Below are 21,133 nucleotides of genomic sequence, written 5' to 3' on the forward strand. Positions count from 1 at the left end.
CCTGGGCCGATATCCCATGCAGCACTCGCGGAGTTTTCACTCCAATGGTATTTCCTTATTCGGACTTAGGTTCCACTCACGGAGTCTTCACTCCAATTGTAGGTATTTATTTATACGGAACTCGTATCTTGCATAAACTATACATTAATACCATTGTCTTTTCAGCCTATGAAACTCGACTTCACTAGTTTTCATATTTATAGGCAAGGTTGTGTCAATGTCTAGTTAATTATTTTAAATGCACCATAGTCGGCATCAGCAACCCCGCCCCACCACCATAACCGCGGTACTTGCATTTGAAAACTCGTTTAAATAATTAAATAAAGAACTTATTTAAGGAGGACAAGGTAAGCATTTCATGAGTTTCCAAATGTAATCGATCACCGCGCAATCATTGCTGGCGCGGCAGAATTATTAAGCATAGCCATACCTTCCCAAGGCCCACGGTCCTACCAGCTGTAGTAGGTACTTTCTAAGTTCGGTGGAAGAATTTTTTACATTTATTCGGAAAATGGTTTTTTTTTTTATTATAATTATTTTCAACAAAATCTGTTTACTGCACACATGTACGACTCTAGATTCTTCAGACTCTCAAGACTCTTAGACCCTTTAGACTTCTTTAACAATCTTTAGACTCTAACTTAGATTCAATAGTCTCCTTAGACTCTTTAGACTATTTAGACTATTTAGACTCTTTACTTTTTAGACTATTTAGACTCTTTACTCTTTAATCTCTTGAGACTCTTTAGACTCTTTAGACTTTTTAGACTATTTAGACTCTTTAAACGCTTTAGACTATTTAGACTCTTTAGACTCTTTAGACTCTTTAGACCCTTTAGACTCTTTAGACTCTTTAGACTCTTTAGACTCTTTAGACTCTTTAGACTCTTTAGACTCTTTAGACTCTTTAGACTCTTTAGACTCTTTAGACTCTTTAGACTCTTTAGACTCTTTAGACTCTTTAGACTCTTTAGACTCTTTAGACTCTTTAGACTCTTTAGACTCTTTAGACTTTTTAGACTATTTAGACTCTTTAAACGCTTTAGTCTCTTTAGGCTCTTTAGACTATTTACTCTTTAGACTCTTTCGACTCTTTAGACTCTTTAGACTCTTTAGACTCTTTAGACTCTTTAGACTCTTTAGGTTTAAACTCTTAAGACTTTAGGTTCTTTAATTTAACTTTTTTTTTATTTTTTATTTCCTTATACATATATTATGTGATGTGAAAAGCAGTATGGGTCACATGGTAGCAAAATTATTTTCACTTTGGGCGTTAACACTTGAATCCCTCACTACGCTCAGTATTCCATTTTAATACCTCGCTTCGTTCAGGATTCAATGTTCGCCGTCGCCGTAACCATGACATTTTGCTCCTTAGCGACACAACCTAATGTTTAATTGAAGCAGAGTTGCATCTGTTTTGCTTCGTTCCATTTTAAACAAAACAAAATCAACCCTGAATCCTACACTATAGATTCAAATTTCAATAGCAAATTTCAGACTTTTTCCTTGTATGGCTGGGCCCCAGGAGGGTGAGTGCAATATTAACACAACAACATTTACAACCATAAAAGTATTCCATTTTTGGAGAATAAGTACTCATATTACGCTTAAGCTTTACGACCAATTTCACCGACAGTATCAGTTTGTTTATTTATTTTTCCTTTTGCATTATAGAAACAAGACCCAGATAATATTATGCTGATTTGGTTAAATAATTTAAATGCATATCTAACTAGCACACGTAAGCTAAGTAGCACCATGTTGTATAGCAGATGATCTGTTGATTTTTATTGAGTCTGACGCTAAATAAAGCGTACACTTATTATTTATTTAGGTAGATAACTTCTGGTTAAAAGTGCTAACCCTATTATGTGAACTATTATTAAGCATTTGTCGTTAATTAGATACATTTGTGAGCTAATAATAAACTACAGCGCACCCAGATATTGTTTCAACAACCGTTAACGCAGACAGCACCACGTTGGTATACTTAGTTACCTGTAGTAAATTACCGGTGAACAGACATATTCAGCACTACACAGCAATATGCGCGACAGTTTATTTATTATACGTATAACTTAATTATAGTTTTACACGCTTTCTTAAATACACAGTCGCTATAAAAGTTTTATTCCTTTTTTTTAATAACTTATTTTACTGTATTTGGCTTAATTTCTGTTCACCGACCCGTTTTTTGGAAAGGTAAAAGCATTAAATAGTATTTAAACTGAATAAGACGTTGAAATGTGCCCTATAGTAATAATATTAGCGTAAAAATAGTTCTTTTCTCGATCAAAATATAGTTTAAATACCAGAAGTGTACCTTATAAAGATGTTTATGTGCTCAGAGCTATAAATTAAGTCCACAATGGGTCCATCATACCTGTGCTATTTGGGTCATTCGTCTCCCTCCCTTTTATTGAAAAAATAATTTCAAACTGATAACTTTTTGTCGGTTATTTAGCAACTCCATCGATTTTTTTGTTTTTTCTTACGTTCTTTATCCTCGTCGCCATTGTGGCGTCTAGGTTCTGTTGTATTACAAGGTGATAAATAAAACTCAGTTGGTCAGTCAGGTGTGCTCCGCGACCCGCCTGTACGCCATGACAGTTGACAACAGAATGTCGACTTGCAGGTAGTTCGCATTGCACTTTTATTGTATAAACGTCACACTAGCCATAAGCCGCGCGTGGCGCTGTCGCCACCTAGCGGCCATATCTGTCCTGATCGTATAACAGACGCGTTTTGTTAGAGAGTGAGTCTTCTGTACCGAGTACTATTATTTATTCTGTGACCAAGCCAAGCAATGCTTTGCTTATCGCTTGTGTAATAGCTCTGCCTGGCCCAACATTGGGCCTTAATTCAATATAATCTGTGTCATATTACTCATATTTCAAAGGTTCTTACGTAATACCAACAAACTACCCGCATAGTTTACCTTGGATACAGCTGTGTAAAAAAGAATAGTAAAAAGCGTATCCAAACTTTAAGGCCTCGGCATTGAAAGATTTATGTTATCATATTTTATCCCCAGCCTATTTGTATCTGCCGCTCAATAAACAGGCTTTCTTTTACGACTCGCCCTACTTTCAAAAGAAATATACGACATGCCTACGAGAGTTTCACTTAGGATTGGTCGTACATGTTTTGTAATGCAGGTCAACCGCTGCTTAGCTCAGATGGTTTATGATAAATTGATTGACTATGGTGTCGTTGAAGAAATACAATCGATATTCTACGTTAAGCTAATTTTACGGTTAAACTCACGTGTGTTTAGTCATTCGCGCGACATATTTCGGAGAGCCTAGGTGACCTAGGTGTCCATTTTCAAGCACTAACAGTGTATGAGTGAGTAGCGGTCGCCGCGTCGTGACCGTGAGTTTAACCGTAAAATTAGCTTAATGTGTATTCTCACGATAGTTTAAATCCGATATTCTACGTGGTTCCAAATTTCTAGGATATCAGTGAACTCTACTTATGCTAATTGAACGTCCTGTTTTCCAGGGTGTTTGGCAAGTCAGGGCATCAATCACTCGCTACCGTCCTTTAAATGACTCACTTCACTTCACTTTAAGGAGCTCAGGTTTACTAAAAATCTTAGTACTCTAGACCCGAGAGATAAGTACGAGAGGGAGCAGACCACCGCAGCTCTGGGTAGACGACATCCAACGACACGGAAGCCGGGACTGGATGAGTCGGGCACAAGATCGACAGGAGTGGACGAAGAGGGAAGAGGCCTACATGCTTACATGCAAGATTAGATCACCAAAAGACCACCATGATAATGATGATGAAGTACTCTACGATAAGTGTGACAGCACTTACACTTTAGGCACGAGGTCGAAGCGCATCTTTTCGAGGTTGGGGTCCTCGGCCATGATGGCGGTGGCCACAGGGTACATCTTGTCGTAGTCGAACTCGAACTCCACGCCGGCGGGTGGCGCGCGCACGAAGTTCCTTCGGTCCTGGAACATTTGTCGTTTCGATTTGTAATTATATGAAACGATAAACATCACAATTCCCCTTAGAGGCATTTTGTGAATATTCCGTCCGTCGACACCTTTGATTTCGGTGTACTGTATCTAATTTTCCAAGTATTTTTTACAGCAGACAGCTTTTTAGAGCGCGGAGCTTTCCTGACTTTAATTAAAACGCGTCCTGTACAATTAAATTTCGGACCAGAAATGTCACTGTTGACAGCTGACAGATCATATCCATAACCGTTTCATTATAAGGAATTGAAAACTGAATCGAGCTCCAAGATGCTTTATATATCACCAATATCACCATCATCTTTCAATTCTTTCGGCATCGCCTTCTTGGGACTCTGACTCATGTGTGGAGCACCACCCTCTGCTAACCGCGCTGTGCCGGTGTGTACTACAGTGGACAGCAAGAGGCACTCGTTCTGCAGTCTCGTTGGGGCTCCGAGCCGTCACCTCTCGCTGACCGTGTGTACTCACAGTGGACAACGAGAGGCACTCCTCCTTGAGCGCGGCCTCGTTGGGTGCTCCGACCCACGGCGCGACGGCCGCGGCGCCGGCGCCCGCCTGCCCCTTGATGAACGCGTCTTGCTCCTTGTTGAACTCGCCCAAGATGCTCTGAGGACAAAGAGAATAGCTTAATAAATATATGTTTATCGTAACATAAATTAAGTTAGCAGTCAGGAAATACTTCAGAGGGATATTTTGCAAGTTCGGCTAATAACCGGATGTTATGCAAACCCGGACTTTACTTTCAGACAGGAAGTTAAACAAAGTACAATTATAGGAATTGAGATCAAAGTTCCTCATAAAGAAAATCGAGTTAAAAACTGTAATGGAGTTGGAGTCTCAGCTTTTATAAATATCCGATTCAGAGGGCTAGAATTTAAATTGCAAACTACTAATAGCTAATTACAATTAGGTAAGACTTGGATACTCTACAACACTTAAAATACGCGGTGTATATTTCTTAGAAGTAACTTCAATATTACCTAATCCAAAATAATTCTGTTAAATAAATTATTTTAAGATATTGTAATTTGTTATAATACCAAATGTACCTTATTAATAATAATGTATTAGTACCTACTTATATATATTTTTTTAATCAATAAATGATCTATCTATCATTCGCAGAACTCCCCCAGCCTAGATACGCTGTAAAGCCGCCAAGGAAAATAACAATTTTCTCAGCTATCTGAGGCTAACAATTTAATCATAACCAAGTAGGTAGAACACTTCTCAACCCTTGTCACTGATTGATACCTAGCACTGTGTAATTAGCAACGTCTCAATAATCCAAGCGTTATTAAGCTCTTGTCTGTCAGTGTTGGTAGACTGTATTTGGATTGGAAATGATAGGAACATGAAAGTCTGGAATAACACGTTAACTTTGAATACATAGTATGACACATCATAGATAACAAGTAAATAATATATATTTACTTGAACAAAAAGGAGATGGTAACATAAGAACCATTGATGTGTAAAAGGAAAGTGTTTATAATGGAAAAGGTGTTGCAAAAAAGCGAGGAATTTCACACGAAATCTCACAATAAAAGATATAATAATACACCTTACTCTCAGGACGATACTTTGTAATCATTAATAATTCTATTCAGAAAAAAAAAGTCTTCGCATTTTCTTTCACCATTTAATATTCAAGGTTTGCATTAAGCAATTTATGATAATAGTCAGGGTGTGATTAACAATATTTTTTGAGATAGCTAATCTTCCATTTGGGCTACGTTTTTCTAATTCCGAGACATTGTTTGAATAATTCAGGAGTTTACGCGAACGAGTAACGATTTATCGTCAGGGGATAAATTGAAAGGGAAAACTGAATAAAGCTGTGGAACGGGGGTGACATTGTCAAGGTCTCATCGATCTGATAAGTAAGGCACGTTTGCAGCCTGATTTGTCACATTTTTGTGCTACTGTTGACCTGCTAAACATTGCCTACCATGACAAAGATTTGATACTTGATAAAAGTAAGGAAGTCTGCGCTGCTGGTGTTGTAACGTAGGTACCAAACGACGGTCTGGTAAAACCTGCATACATTTTGTAGAGATTCTTGAACTACGAGAATATCCAAACATCCAGCTGTATGGATCATCGGCTGGTATTAAAACGGACACAAGTAATAAAAATCAAGAGAATAGAAATAGTAGTCATCGAAAATGTGTCAAAGACAAGAGAAATGATAAAAACAGTACTCAACAAACTAAACGTGGAACTACAATTAACAACACAATGTTACCTATATCAAGACCTTAAAAACATATCACATTTTCTTCACGCTTCGCAGACTATAAAAGTAAATCAAAAGCAATCAGAAGTTATTCAATTTGCCAAACCGGGTCACCGATTTCGGGCAGGGGCGGTCTTATTCATTAAATTATCCACTGGTATTAATTACACTAGTTTGTTCAGGGTAGGCTTTTGTGCGGTGAATCATAAATGTGTTTGACTAAATGTCCGTGTCACGAGAGGGAAGTTTTTGACGTGGTTTGGAGATAACTTAGTTTTGTCGTCACTTAATTTGTACGATTTGTGTTTGTTGTTAGTTTCACTTCCCCACTTTGTAGCCCAAAATCGACTTTGTGTCGGGGAGAAATGGGCAGTGTACGCCCAGTTGCAAAAGTACATACCCAGATTATGAATGAATTTCATTTCGTTTATAGTACAATGGGCTGCATTCTCGTTGGTGGTCATTTTAGAAAAGTGAGACTAAATATGAAAAAGATAAAAGAAAGTAACTCACTCTGTCACTCTACACTCATCTTCCTCGTGTTATCCCGGCTTTTTGCCACGGCTCATGGGAGCCTGGGGTCCGTTTGGTAACTACTCACACTCACTCACTCTGTCACTACGATTGAATGTTACATAACCAATATAACTATTAACAATCCCGTCCGGTCTTGGTTATTATTAAGTTGTCAACGTCTTAGATCATTACCCTGCCGGCAGAATTAGAAATCACAGTAATAGAATGTCCCCAATTTCTGAACGTCGGCGTTAAATCTAATATTAGCCGGTTGATTTGCATAAGTATTCCATATTCATGGCTTGCCTTTCATTACTTGATTACCAGCACTGACCTAGTTCAGCGCTTTGTAGGCGCCTTGCTGTTGTAGGAACGTTTATGAAATGAATACAATGGTATTTTTTTGCAATGCATGGCATTTTTTTATAAAGAACATCTTGTAAGTGGAATTGTTTCTAATTATTTTGTGGGAAACATTTCCCATTAATTATATCATGGAACTGATTTTCACTACCTATTTCACAGTTAGGTATATTTACTAATACCTAGCGGATATAATATGCATAGTATACATACTATGCATATTATATCCGCTAGGAACAGATGTCTGTGATCTGACGGACACATCTGTAGGTACATATATTATCCTATGTCATCACCTACTAATGTTAATTAATTTATTAATGTTAATTTAATTCCCTAAGGGCCACTTGCACCATCCCAGTAACCCGGGGTAAACCGGTTAAACCTGGAGTTACCATGGTTACCAGTATAATTTGAAACTGCGTTAACGGTTTTACCGGTTAACCCCAGGTTTGTGGGATGGTGCAAGAGGCGCTAAGTATACACTTAAATACAACACAAGCCTTATTGAGCTTACCGTGGGACTAGATTGATCTGTGTAAAATTATCCTATAATATTTATTTATTTTATTGATTTTGAAATATTTTTTTACATATAACAAATTACCTACATAAACAAAACATCCAAAAATACTTCCAGCCTAAAAAGCTGAGCGACCTTTTTTAGTTCATTTTGAACTTTTTATCAAGGTTACTTTTAGTTTTAGGCTAATAAGAACTGATTTTTCTCCAAAAATCCTAATTGCCTTAATGTCTCAGTTTGAAATCAAATTAGGCAGTGAAAACTTTGAGCTTTACCTTCGGCCCTACGGCGCAGCCCTGAGCATACACGGGGCGCAAACATTTACTTGGCAATCAAATCAGGTCGAAAGCTGACGAATTGAGGCTAAGCGTCGGGCTTTCATGAAACCTAGCAATGTTCAAGAGGGTTAAAGCAATTAAGTGTTCGTTTTTGACAGCCTGAGGCGAGTAAAACAGCCAATTATGGCCCAATTCGAACTTTAAGATACGTCAGTTAATAGATCTAGAAACGATATGGATTAGATATGTCAGTGTCAAATGTGACGTTTCTTCAAACAAAAACTTCACTTTTGACACTGACACATCTAATCCATATCGTTTTTAGATCTATTAATTGACGTACCTTAAAGTTCGAATAGGGCAGTTAATCAAATCATTTTTTTTTGCGCCCTTTCGTAAGTACGTCAAGGTGAAGATCTATTTAAGAAACATGATCAGAAACCAAACTGTATCTGACGCAACACACATGTAAATGTCATAAAGCGCAAAGAGACTGAACAATATCACCGATACGAGGCCCGTGGCAAATTCACTCACTCCTCAATTTAAGTCCTCACACCTCACTGGACCGAAAGCTCCTAAAGCCGAGGACCCGTAGCATTTTGCCTGTTCCACCGTAGTTACACCACTGATTGCAACGAAATCCATCAATCCGTATTAGACATAAATGGGAGCTCTACTAGTGATCACAAATACTCATACAATCCCCTAAACGCATAGTTCCCCGTCCGTGATTAATTCCCATTCCATTCAAAATGCCAGAACACTATCCCGAATTGCGATTTCAGTTCCAAAACAAGCGGTGAATGGTTTCAATGGCAGCCATTAATGAACAGGCTCGTCGGGGTTAATACATACGGTATCGGAATGTTCTGGATTAAATCTGATAACCGCCTGATTGAACAAGCCAAAATGGGAATCCTATTTTTGGGCACAGCTTTACTTGTATCTATTTTAGTTTTTCTTCTGGACCCGTGGTCCAATAGTTGAATGCTTAGCTAACTTATAGTTGAGTGATTTGATTTTGCTATCCTACTAATAGGACGAAAGTGTTTTTTTCTGCAAGTTCGACCATAGTGGATTGGTCTAACTTGCAGAAAAAAATCACTTAAGTTCTTTAGCCTGATAAAAGCGAAATGCCAATGCCCGATTGTTGTTTTTGCCTCATCAAACTATAAAATTGATAAACATTGGTAGCACTTATTTAATGTAGATACGAGCATCATTGGACTTTATGGCTACTAATATACTTTGGTTACATCGATAAACAGCTGCCAGAAGCCCGATCTTTTCTGGAGGTCTTTCTTCTGAACTCGTGTTTTGATACTATAAGATATAATTACAGTCGTCTTAAAAAACGCTGCAAATATCCGCAAACCAAACAAGCTTTCCTCCCTCCATTGAATAATAGTATTTACCGGAAAATTGGCGATGGCCGGACGCGGATTATCCGGGCTCGGCGGCGATCCGGATTGTTCCGGCGGAATGGAATGCAGATTTTATCTCGATTACGATTACCAGATTCCGGCTTAAACAATGGCGGTTCAATTATTAAAAGAGCTGAACTGAATTCCGGATATCGTAACAGGAACCGGTAATGATTTTAAGATGATAATATTGAAAATGCATTGCATGCACGACCATCTATAGGTACTTACACAGTCTAACGGAACAATACCAAATTAGTAATAAATTCTATTTGTGAATTGACCTAAAATTTGGCTACGTAAAAACCTTAGATCTATAAAAAGATTGTCTTCACTCCAAGTATACTTGGGATTATTCTGAGCAACTTTTACTATGCGACCAACACCGAAATCGCGAAAAAAAAAATTAACCCTCCTATAGAAAATGGACCAGCCATAATGTATGAAACAGCAGCAACAACAGGGTTGGTCCCATAGTAAAAGTTGCTCAGTATAATCCCAAAACCTCCCAGGCAACGGGAATGCAGTTATTTTTTAGCCACCCTGTATACTTGATCGTTATAAATTCACTTATATCATACTAGGTATATTCGTAAATCAAGTCTTTTCGGAATCCTTAGCCACAATGATTGGAAATCGACCTGAATCTATAAGGCAATAAATTCTCAAGACAACTGTTCTACGTCTTTTACGTCTTTAAGAAAACCTCCACCCACGTTAATCAGGTTGACGGGGGATATATCGAATGGGGCGGGGGTCAGAACGTGGCCGGATCTCGATGTGTCTCGGGTTGTCCTGGTGTCCCTAATCCGGCGCATGGACGGCCAGTGGATGGTTTGGGGCTGTCTCGGTAATACAATAAGGAGGGGCCACTTACGTCGAAAGTTGTGGAAGTATTCGTCCTTGTAACAATTTAAGGGTTGTTTACTATTTGATCAAAGAACGTCACTTTAGAATACTTTCTGGCTGCACAGTATATATTATTGCATATAATATAGGTACCTACCTACCGGCAAAGAGTGTTGACCATCAGAATATCTAGAAATATGTTTTATGTTTACATTTACAAAGTGCATTAACATTTTCACTATTAGAAATTATAAATTGATAAGGGGCGATGATCAAGTGGTTAAATTTAGACGCGTGACCTTCTATGAGTTTATCAGAAGTATCGGAACATTCGGAACTATGTACGGAATATCGCTTGATTCTATTTTTCGGTGTAGAAAAAGCTCACAACTTTTCATGTCACGATTTTCAAAGGTGTGTGTGAAGTCCCTTTCGTGTACGAGGTGTTTTAGGAGCGGGACATATAAAACCTAAATTATTTTTATAATTTTTCTACATACAAGCGTCAATAGATCATGTGTCAATTTACTTAAGCTTTCAAATTAGAACTTCCTTTAAACCAAATTTATCAAGACAAATAACATTGCGAGCGCATTTCCATCAAGTATATTGTGATAGATAAATCTCGGCGTCCATGCTTAATAATGGGGGGTTTACGGCGCCTCGTTAGGGGACAAAGGTTCCGTGCGGGACAAAGGCGGCGCCCGGGAGAGGACACGGCTATCCTGCGTCATGAATAATCACGACACGATACGCCACGGTGACACTTTAGAAAAAAACACACTTGTGAAAATGACCTTTCTCAGTTTGACATCAATCTCAGAAACACGGCCACAATCTCCCCGAAGACAAGACAAGGACAATTAGCTTTCGATATCCACTCGATAGCTGAGGACAATAGGTCCCAATGGATCCGAGTACACGGAGATAAATTACACTGTAGTAATCGAATTTAGACTGTAACAAATATTAGGAACTTAGGAACACTTAGTGTTTGAAAAGGGCGACTCAATAGGTTCTCTCGCACAGCGCGTATTTGTGCCGTTTTCAACCAAAAGGGTACTTGCTGTCGGTTGTCACTAAGATGCTATTTTCATATGGCTTCAATTTTAAATCGACCTTATCAACAACCGACAATGTGGTAACTTTTAGTTGAAAACGTCACATTTAGTGACTAACCCCCGCACTCATAACTTAGCAAACCTTTGTTAAATTCTCTCACTTTCTAACAAATATGTCAAAATGAAGGATAAGGAAAAATAAAAAAAGCAAGGGCTTGTTAGACTCGCTTAAACTTGGCCGCTGCGATTATATCTGATGGTGATAGGTACTATTCCTATAGGTAGCTATAATGTCGACTGTCGACTTTGTATGTTGACAAATACAAAGGCCTAGCATAACTTTACTAATACCTACCAACACATAAAACATACCAAGCGCGTAACACGTTCTTCTACCGTTCGATCGGCATCGCCTGAAATCACCTCACGTATCGCAGCTCCGTAATAAAAGTCGGCGGAATACAACGCCGTATTCTAGTTTCTAGCTAGAAAAACTAAACTTGTAAGTAGGTATACGTAACTATGACTGTTACGAGCCGACTCGGCAGAAATAATCCAGGCTATGTATTCAGATTTTTAAATGCTACAAATATAATGACCACCAAAAATACTTTGGTACCCTAAATAAGAAAATCTCTCTTACCAAAAAAAATAACTAAACACGTACCATAAAATAAGGTCTAAAATTACCAAAAAACAACCAGCTGTTTTAATCACGACTGCACTTCAAATTGTATTCAAAAACCAAATATAATGAATGATCACCATATAGATGCACTGCGAGTAATATAATATTATAAGGCATGTCACTAGAACTTATTGAGGCGCTCGAGATGCAAGTATACCTAGTGTCAAAATCGTATCATAACAATGGAACCTATAATCTATTAACCTATTTATGTACCTGTGATGAACAAATAAATAATTGCGAATTTAATTGAATAAGAACCAACTTGGAATTATAGTTAAAACGCGAGTAATAAATCGTCGAATGCAGATAGAGAGAGTTTATATAAATATGATGATTGATGATAAGTAGTGCGCAACCAGGCATTTTCTACAAACGCCTCATAGAACGAATAGAACCGAAGCACCTCTAAAAATAAACCTAAAGTATAAGCATTTGCTGCGTCTAGTTCTGAACTCTGACGTACTTTCCTAACGCATGGTCATTTAGCGCCACCAATAGAGTGAACACATAGAGTGAACCATGTAAAACCCGCTCACGTACCTATCGACTAGAAATAAAACTTGATGGAACAGAACCCACGCAACGACAGGCATTTGAGGCAAAGGGAATCGCGAATGAGTTAGTTACGAACGACACCTCATGAGCCAAGCCTTATGCAGCGAACAGAGATTGAGGAATTATGTGACATATATACAGGCATATCCATATAATAAATAGAGACGTACATTGATAAAACTTTGCACTTTCTTTTGCGACAATCGCGTAACACAGCGACAAGACAGCGTAGTGATAGCGAATAAGATAAGTAAGTACTCAAAACTCGTTAAAAATAATTATGACAATTTTAGACAACATTCGGAAACTCACTACACAAATGTAACTACATTTAGTTACAATTGTTTTTGTGTGTTTCCAAATTTACCATTGTAAAGACCCCATTTTAATTAGTTATTGATAATACTGTTAGTGTAGTAACGACTGATGAGAAATTTAGGTCAATTTCTCATCAGTCGCTAGTCGTTGAGAGATCTATCCTGTTATACGTACGTTTAAATATTTATCCGTATTCAAGTAACCTGTATCTTAGGTGCGTGATATACCAAGACTAATGTAAATTCTATACCAAATCAAGATCCTATAAATACTATAACAATCGTAACTCATTTTACAATTGCAAGAAATGTTGGCGTAACTATAGGAACAAGCATGTAATTCAGCGTTGAAGTTACAGATCAGAACATGACTAATTAAAACCTTGAACAATTCAATATCACTACGGTTATTAGTGACACGTGTAGGTATAATAAGCCTATTATATTAAATTGTGGCTTCAAGCATACAAAAGCACTATTTTACAACACCAGCGCCAAGTTTCAGACATTTTGCATATCGTTTGGAAAGCTAGCGTTGTGGGCGCAAAACTAACAATAACAATATGCACGGCACGGACGGTATTGCAATATAGTGCCGTTCGTTGTGTATTCTCGTCTCGATAAAGATAAACTAAGTTAGCTTTTGTGTTTCTCCAATTGAAGAGGCTATATAACGCAGATGCATATTTCAATAAATATAGGTAAATTAACTACACATTAATACCTACTTTAAGATGCTTCATTATGGGCCTTATGGCATAATAGATAGATCATCTAGCATAAACCTTTGAGGGTTTTCAATAGATTACTCCAGATTTTAACCTACACTTTTAACCAAAAAACCAGACAAGTGCGAGTCGGACTCGCCCACCGAGGTTTCCGTACTTTTTAGTATTTGTTGTTATAGCGGCAACAGAAATACATCATCTGTGAGAATTTCAACTGTCTAGCTATCACGGTTCGTGAGATACAGCCTGGTGACAGACGGACGGACGGACGGACGGACGGACGGACAGCGGAGTCTTAGTAATAGGGTCCCGTTTTACCCTTTGGGTACGGAACCCTAAAAACAACGGGTTGCACTCCGGGAGTGCCGGCAAAAGTGAAAACTCAACGACATAGTAACTCAAAATATTAATAACAGCGCCATCTAGTGCAAAATGTCTGCAGCACTATGTATAATTGAGGTTAACGCCATCAAGCGTTATTTCGTCGCATTACTTGAAACCCCTAAGCACATCACTGTGAGTACTACAGTTATATTAATACCAGTTTGAGGGAAACTGGCATTTAAATCAAAAAAGAAAAACACAATGACATTATCCGTCACACGTGACGTCGCGCAAGCGCCCTGCGCCGCCTAAACGAAACAGCAGGCTCAGACATACATTTTCGCCGCGCGGTAGAAAGAGAGGGTTACGCCTTACGCCTTACGCTGTCTCGAGTTTAACATTTTTTCCCCATCTCAAAATGTGCACAGCGCCGCTAAAGAAGTTTTCACTTCAAAAACATGTTTTTCAAGTCTACTATTCGGAGAGTATTTAAGCTTATCACACGCACTAAAATGACACCTTATTACATATTTATTATCGCACGTTCGATTTCTTCTCATGTTGGTGTCCTTTTCAAGTTGTTCAAAACTTTATAATAAAGGTCGCGTTACCGTGAGCCATAGATTTGAACGTAGATTTTGAATTTAATCTGTCGTGATTCGTAACTATTTTTATGGTTAACACACGTTTTTTGCCTGCCTGTCTCCATTTGACATTAAACAACTGTACCGATATTCGAAACCTAAGAATAATATTGAGAATGGCAACATTGTGTTGTCGGTCGTATTGTCCTTTTCTAGCATATACGTCCCTCTCTCTCTCTCACATTCCCACCACAGAGCAGTTGGTTTTGACAGGTGTTTGACAGTTACCGCCAAAACAAATTTCCAAGCCATTGGCTTGCTGTTTTTCCATCTGGAAGGTCGTGAAGCTAAACTGCTGGTGAGTTTTTGAATTTGTACCCCAGTTTAGCTGACTATATTGAAAAACAGTTTCTAACGGCTTTTGCCGTTCGAAATAAATATTTAAATTTAGTTGTCCGTTAAACTATCTAGCAAATAAAAACGATCCGGAATAGTGATGTGCAAGTGTTTTCAAAGGCTGCCTGCGCGCACCGTGGCTATGCCAATGAAAATACTAAAACACATGTTAGAAAACACATCGAGCTGGTAAAGCGTGCACGTGTCACCATTATAATTTAATTTTATACCTACATTAAGTCTCTTCAGAGTCTTGTTAGTTTAAATCTTTGTGTGTGTGTATAATAAGTAATAACGGTTGAAATTATAATACTTAAATGGTGATCTGTGGAGGCATACCCTTCAGTTTTCAAGTGATTTGTGTTTTCGAATACGAAAGGATCGGATAGTTAATACGTGTTACGTAGAACCTACGTATGAAGGTAGAAGCTTATAGACGTGTAGGTTTTATCTGTCCAAGTATCTATCAGCAATTTGTCTTTTTATCCCGTTCCGGGTTAATATAATATTTATTGCAAAATTTATTTTTTGGTAATAAACTTGCTGATAAATAATGTGTACCCGCTTAGGAGTCGACGAAGCCCCGCTTCGCGGAGCTTCTATTTCCGCTCTGAGGGACACAAGGTAACGAACAAACCTACATCGCAAACATTGCATTTATTTCTGTGGAAAGTGAGTACTTCGGCAGTACATAAACTTAAATCTGACTAAACATAGAGAGAGATTAGCATGGCTCTGCGCAAGAATAACATGCGAAATCGTGAAGTATTTCACTCTTTATCTACCAACTTATATCTCTCCAAAAAAAAAAAAAAATAAAAAAAAAAAAAAAAAAAAAGGTTAAAATGTAGGTAGGTACCTACTTAAATAAATAACTTAGCAGGTACTTACAGCCTAAAAAGGTTAAGGAAAGAACTCTTACATGTAGTTGCTATATGTGCTTGTGTTATTTTGGATTTGAATAATTTGATTATTAATTCTATACGTAACTACATACAAGAGGGTCAATTCTTAAGCCTACCTACCTACCTACATAAATAGTACACTTGTAAACGTTTCAAATAAAATCGGAAGCCTGTGATTTGGAAAGGCATTAACGATACGGGAATCTTTAGATTGATTCATTGACGAAGACGCATGGTTAGGTTCATATTGTCAAATTATATTAGTTAACTGTAGAGTTAAAGTTTAGTTTTGGCAAATCTGCGCGTCACCGTGAATGACACTCTCTAAAAGTGCTTGTTAAAGCCTGCTTAAAGCCTTTCACCTTGTCGAGCAAGGAACCCGCAACTAAGGGAATATTACCCACAGGGTATTTGATTTGAATGATATTCTTAAACCTACGTCTGTTATGGTTCCACCTGCGTGAGGTGTGCCTAAGAGAATCTTTTATTCGTTCACAAACTAACGTCATGTTATTTGTGATAAAACCAATATATTATGTACCTATCTAAGCCTGCGCAAGGCTGCCATGTTTCCACCTGCGTAAGGTGTGCCAAAGAATCTTTGATTCGTTCACAAACTGACGTCAAGTTATTGATGATGATATTATAACCTATGTAAGCCTGCGCAAGGCATGTCAGACATATTCACAGAAATATAAATGATATGGTTATAACACAAGCGAGCGAGTAGGCCACAATCAGAAAAATATTACAAAGATGAATTTGTAAATATCTCCTCTTAGAGAAAGTAAAAAGGGTTTAAAATAATGTTTTGGGTAAAAATCAGTCGAAATAGGCAAGGCTTCGTTATTAGAGTTTTCATTTCTGTCTACCAATCTATTCTAAGGGTCCCGAACACCCTGTTGGCTAAACCCAAAATTGGGCTAATTAACTGTGGTAAAAGTGAAAACTACTTACTATTTACAATAACATTTCTAAAATCATAAAAGGTAAAAAATAACCTAAGATTCCAGGCCTATTTCGATTCATTTTTATTTTAAAGATAATAAAATCTTTGCAACCTAATATATAAATAAAATTGTGGTCTGGAGACGCTAAGCCTCATAACTTGGGCGGCATAGATAATACTAAGAAATTTAGTCGCTGAATCAGGCAGAATATTGATAATTAGAATAAGGAGTGGTCAATCCTCCAAGGTCCAGATAATCTGTGGACTCTAATTAAATCAGGCTCGGTAAGCTCACGACACGACAGAGCTTACGATTCCATTCTGAAATAAGCTATGTTTACAATATATATTACTCATAGTGTGACAAACAGCCTGCTCAAGGTGTACAAAAGGTCCGTTTAACGGCCCTATGAATATCTAAAAACCTTTGAAGTCTAGGCCTGCTAAGGCAGACTAGAAATAAATACATATGATCCCAATGTAAGAGCAGCTCACAGTTGCATAAATTATATTTGCCTCGAGAGCACTAGTCTTTCAGTTAACATGTTTACGAGTACCTACCTATGTACACGATATGACCAAGGTTACCTACCTATTTAATTATTATATCCCTGACTGCCATGGTATGGGAAATTATTATGTGCTGGCGGTGCTGCACAAGCATGTTTGAAATAAAATATACAAAACTGGCCTAACGGGCGTTTATGAATTATGTATTTTACACCCTTATGTCTGTATTGTGACCCTGGAAGTTTTAAACCACCTGTATCGTAAGTGCTCCCATGCACGGATTAAGTTTATTATAAACTACCCATGCCCTAACCTCAAGGGCAAGTGCTTCTATGCACGGACCAGATACTGTTACCACTTAATTCACTTATCATGACTTGTCACAGTTTGATACTACACGTTTAACAAATTTAAGAACGTGGAATGTACCCACTACAAAAGGTTTTTAAAAACAGTGACTGAATGGTTTGCACGAGAGGTTCTAGCACAACTTCTGGGCGGTCACGCCTAGGGCATGACCCTCTAGTTCTCAATTTATACAAAATTATAGCATTGTGATACTGTTCGCTTGCACAATAAAATAGAGAAACAGGAGCACGCCTTGCGAAAAGGCGAAGCTATTTTGAAACGCCAAACTTTCAAAAATGGATTGAAATATATAAATATGTCTTTGGTGTGGAACATGTACACCCAAACAAATGCAGTCATTTATTATATGTTGGCAAAACTCTGCCAAAGTATTAGTCTGTCTGAACAGCGTTACCTGAAGGCATCAATGCACATGAATCTCTTGAAACATGGTGGATTAATTAATTTACACCCCGCCTGTGTCTTGCTCTTACCAAATCCACAAGTTAAGGACCTCAACCTATCTAGGTACCCTTCTTGCCCGAGACCTGAAAAAATGTTCACAACAATCTCATGCAGTCAAGTGTCGGAAAACTAGGTCCACAGACTTAGCGCTACTGTGAATATATATCTAAAAAGTCTGTAGACTGCCTTCCAGGAGGCGGGATGCTAATAGACTGGCCTATATAGTAGGCCAGAGATATAGTATTCAAAAGCACACTGATCCAAATCCAGTAATATTATATGTATTTCAAAATATAAAATAATTGACAATTCGGCGTATATTTGATATCAAAAAGTTACAATTATCCTTAGTTGATAAGGAGGATAAGTATACATAAATATCAAATAGATTCGACAAAATGTTGACTCTAGCATTGGATGAAATAGGTCCCTCTTAAAGGGGCTCTGCGCTGTTGGCTTTGGGCCCACGGGTGCCCGGCAAAAGGTCGGGGACCCCATGGTCCGCACAGTTATTGCAAATAATGTATGATCACTAAATAAACACACAAATTTGCATTTTGGTTAAAAACATATATGCGATGAGCTAAGGTTTCGAACCTTATTCTTAATAATTTACACACTGGAAAGAGGAAACTGAATATTCAGAATTAAGCAATGCTATGCATGGTTTACATAAATTAAACCACTTTAGCGTTCAGAACCAATCAAGCTTATGCCTACTAGTAGGCACCAGATAAGGTAAACTACTCTTACTGCATATATAGAAATTAATGAGTACAATTAAGGTCACTTGATGATAGCTAAACATGAATATAAGCAGAATGAGCCGGCACCTTTACAAATATAATTGATAAGGTTCTGTGGCATTTCTATATTAACCATTTGAACGCCAAGAGCACCAAAAAGCGTCATAACTAGGCGTGCCCACATGAGTGTTATGTTATGGCTTAAGCTCTCAAAGTAACCTTCACAATTTTAAGTAAGATTTGTTTAGATACATTAGCTCGCGTTCGCGTTAGTAAAGCGTACAAAGGATTAAATGCATTTTTATAGCTATAACCAAGTACCTATATAGCTCACACTGACTCACAGTCATTAAAGGAATTCAGTAATTCCCTATGACATTTTAGTAAGTAGGTACCCAATATTAACTTTGTGGGTAGTGATAGTGAATTATAACGAATATTTAAAATATTCGTCTACTTAATCCCGAGGGATTCTGGAAATAAGAAATGTCTTGTCCTTGTTATATTCCTGCAACTGCTTACTTTACTAGATAATTATTATCAAATTTGTTAATAATTGGGAGTTATAAAATAATAAGAACTACTCGAGTACTTTATGATTTTATTCTTTTCATACTTGAATTACATCACTCCTTATCACAGATGTTGTATGCTCCTTGAAGAGTAGACTGACTTATCTCATCTTCTTTTACCTAGTTTTCACATACATATAATTAAGTATAGCACCATTGTGGTGACTCATTTTTTTTTTCTCTTTGAACATTCATAAGTACATTAAGTACGTATATGAAATGTAAAGTTAGTAACATAATATAATGGTATATCAAATTGTATGCTTTACATAATACCTCTCTCCTCACAGGTCTTAAAATAAAGGGTGTACTACATAATTAATTAAACACTCGTAATATAATAATATTACATATACATAATAAGTACATGTATAATCACATTGGCTTGGCGTCTTCCCACCACCAGGCGATAACAAACACGTCTCAATATTATTCTTAGGTTTCGAATATCGGTACAGTTGTTTAATGACAGCGTTTTACACAAAAATAAAACGCTAATTAAATAACTTACCATATTCGAAACCTAAAGTTTTAATCCTGCCTGGTGTAAATATGTATAATTTTGAGACAATGACTTGGAAATTTGTTTTGGCGGTAACTGTCAAACACCTGTCAAAACCAACTGCTCTGTGGTGGGAATGTGAGAGAGAGAGAGGGACGTATATGCTAGAAAAGGACAATACGACCGACAACACAATGTTGCCATTCTCAATATTATTCTTAGGTTTCGAATATGGTAAGTTATTTAATTAGCGTTTTATTTTTGTGTAAAACGCTGTCATTTGATTTGGTTATGACATAGACTTTATTCGAATTTCGATTTTCGCCGTATACCCTCGCGTCCCTCGACTCGATTAATAAACAAAATTGTTAATCAAGAAAAGATAATTAATCCAGACCGCCCAGCGCGCGTAACCTACGAGTATATCGTACCTATATAATACGTGTATATCAAACATTTTATATGTCGTATAACACGTTCGAGCTCGTTACCCGCTAATGGGTGTTTTTATCGTGTCTCGTCCGTCCGGATCGTCAGGCGATTGTTATAATATTATCGCGCCAACCTAAAACAGCTTAACATACGGGTGTTATCGCTTGTTGGACGCGGGTGAGTACAGTCAACAAAAGCGAAGCAGGCAAGGTGTTCATAATTACCTAAACAAACTACTAGAAATTGTAGATGCCATCCCAAAGAAAAAGTGACAAGTAGCCTTACTTAGAGTTGGACACTGACATATTCGCTAACGTCTGCGTAATTATATTATATCAGTAAAATGATATTAAATTACTTATTAGAAATAACTTTATTATGTACAGCATAATGCTTGGGTGGAAATGAAATAACATGAAAATTGGAATGGAACGAAGGCATGGCAATGTTATTAAAGTCTAGTTCGAAATCACTTACATTACTTCAGACGATAGCGTATAAAGCAGCTTAGAATAGTCAATTTGTGTAAGAGACCTAATATTTACTGACATTAAACCGTAAAATGACTAACATAACGCTAATTTAACGGTTCAACTCACGTATTTTTAGCCACTCGCGCGACATGTTTCGGAGAGCCTTGGTCTGAATCATCAAGCACTAACAGCCGGGCTAGCATCATTGGCACGACAGTATCTCGCCGCGAGATAGGCTACCCGTCCCTCTTTAATTAATACAGTTAGAAAAAGAAGGGTAGTCTATCTCGCGGCGAGATACTGTCCCGCCAATCATATGCTTGGCATACTGTGCTGTGCATGAGCAGCGGTCTCGATAACCGCCGAACATGTCGTACAACTC

The 21,133-nt window shown here is 37.7% G+C and overlaps 1 protein-coding gene and 1 non-coding gene across 8 annotated transcripts in view; one reads left to right on the forward strand and one right to left on the reverse strand.

The window, feature by feature from the left end:
* The window catches only part of LOC134806611 (synapse-associated protein of 47 kDa), a 120,168-nt gene that overhangs the window by 14,708 nt on the left and 84,327 nt on the right, over window positions 1-21,133 (reverse strand). For all 7 annotated transcript variants that reach the window (XM_063779953.1, XM_063779973.1, XM_063779938.1 and 4 more), the window contains 2 exons: window positions 4,467-4,604; window positions 3,829-3,968 (listed from right to left, as the gene is read on the reverse strand). In XM_063779953.1, coding sequence (XP_063636023.1) covers window positions 3,829-3,968; window positions 4,467-4,604 — 278 coding nt within the window. The remainder of the gene's footprint in view (window positions 1-3,828; window positions 3,969-4,466; window positions 4,605-21,133) is intronic.
* On the forward strand, window positions 15,526-15,629 carry LOC134798643 (U6 spliceosomal RNA). Its single transcript, XR_010145240.1, has one exon. It is a non-coding gene; the product is annotated as a U6 spliceosomal RNA (small nuclear RNA).

This window comes from Cydia splendana, chromosome 1, assembly GCF_910591565.1.
Source record: "Cydia splendana chromosome 1, ilCydSple1.2, whole genome shotgun sequence".
Taxonomy (NCBI): domain Eukaryota; kingdom Metazoa; phylum Arthropoda; class Insecta; order Lepidoptera; family Tortricidae; genus Cydia; species Cydia splendana.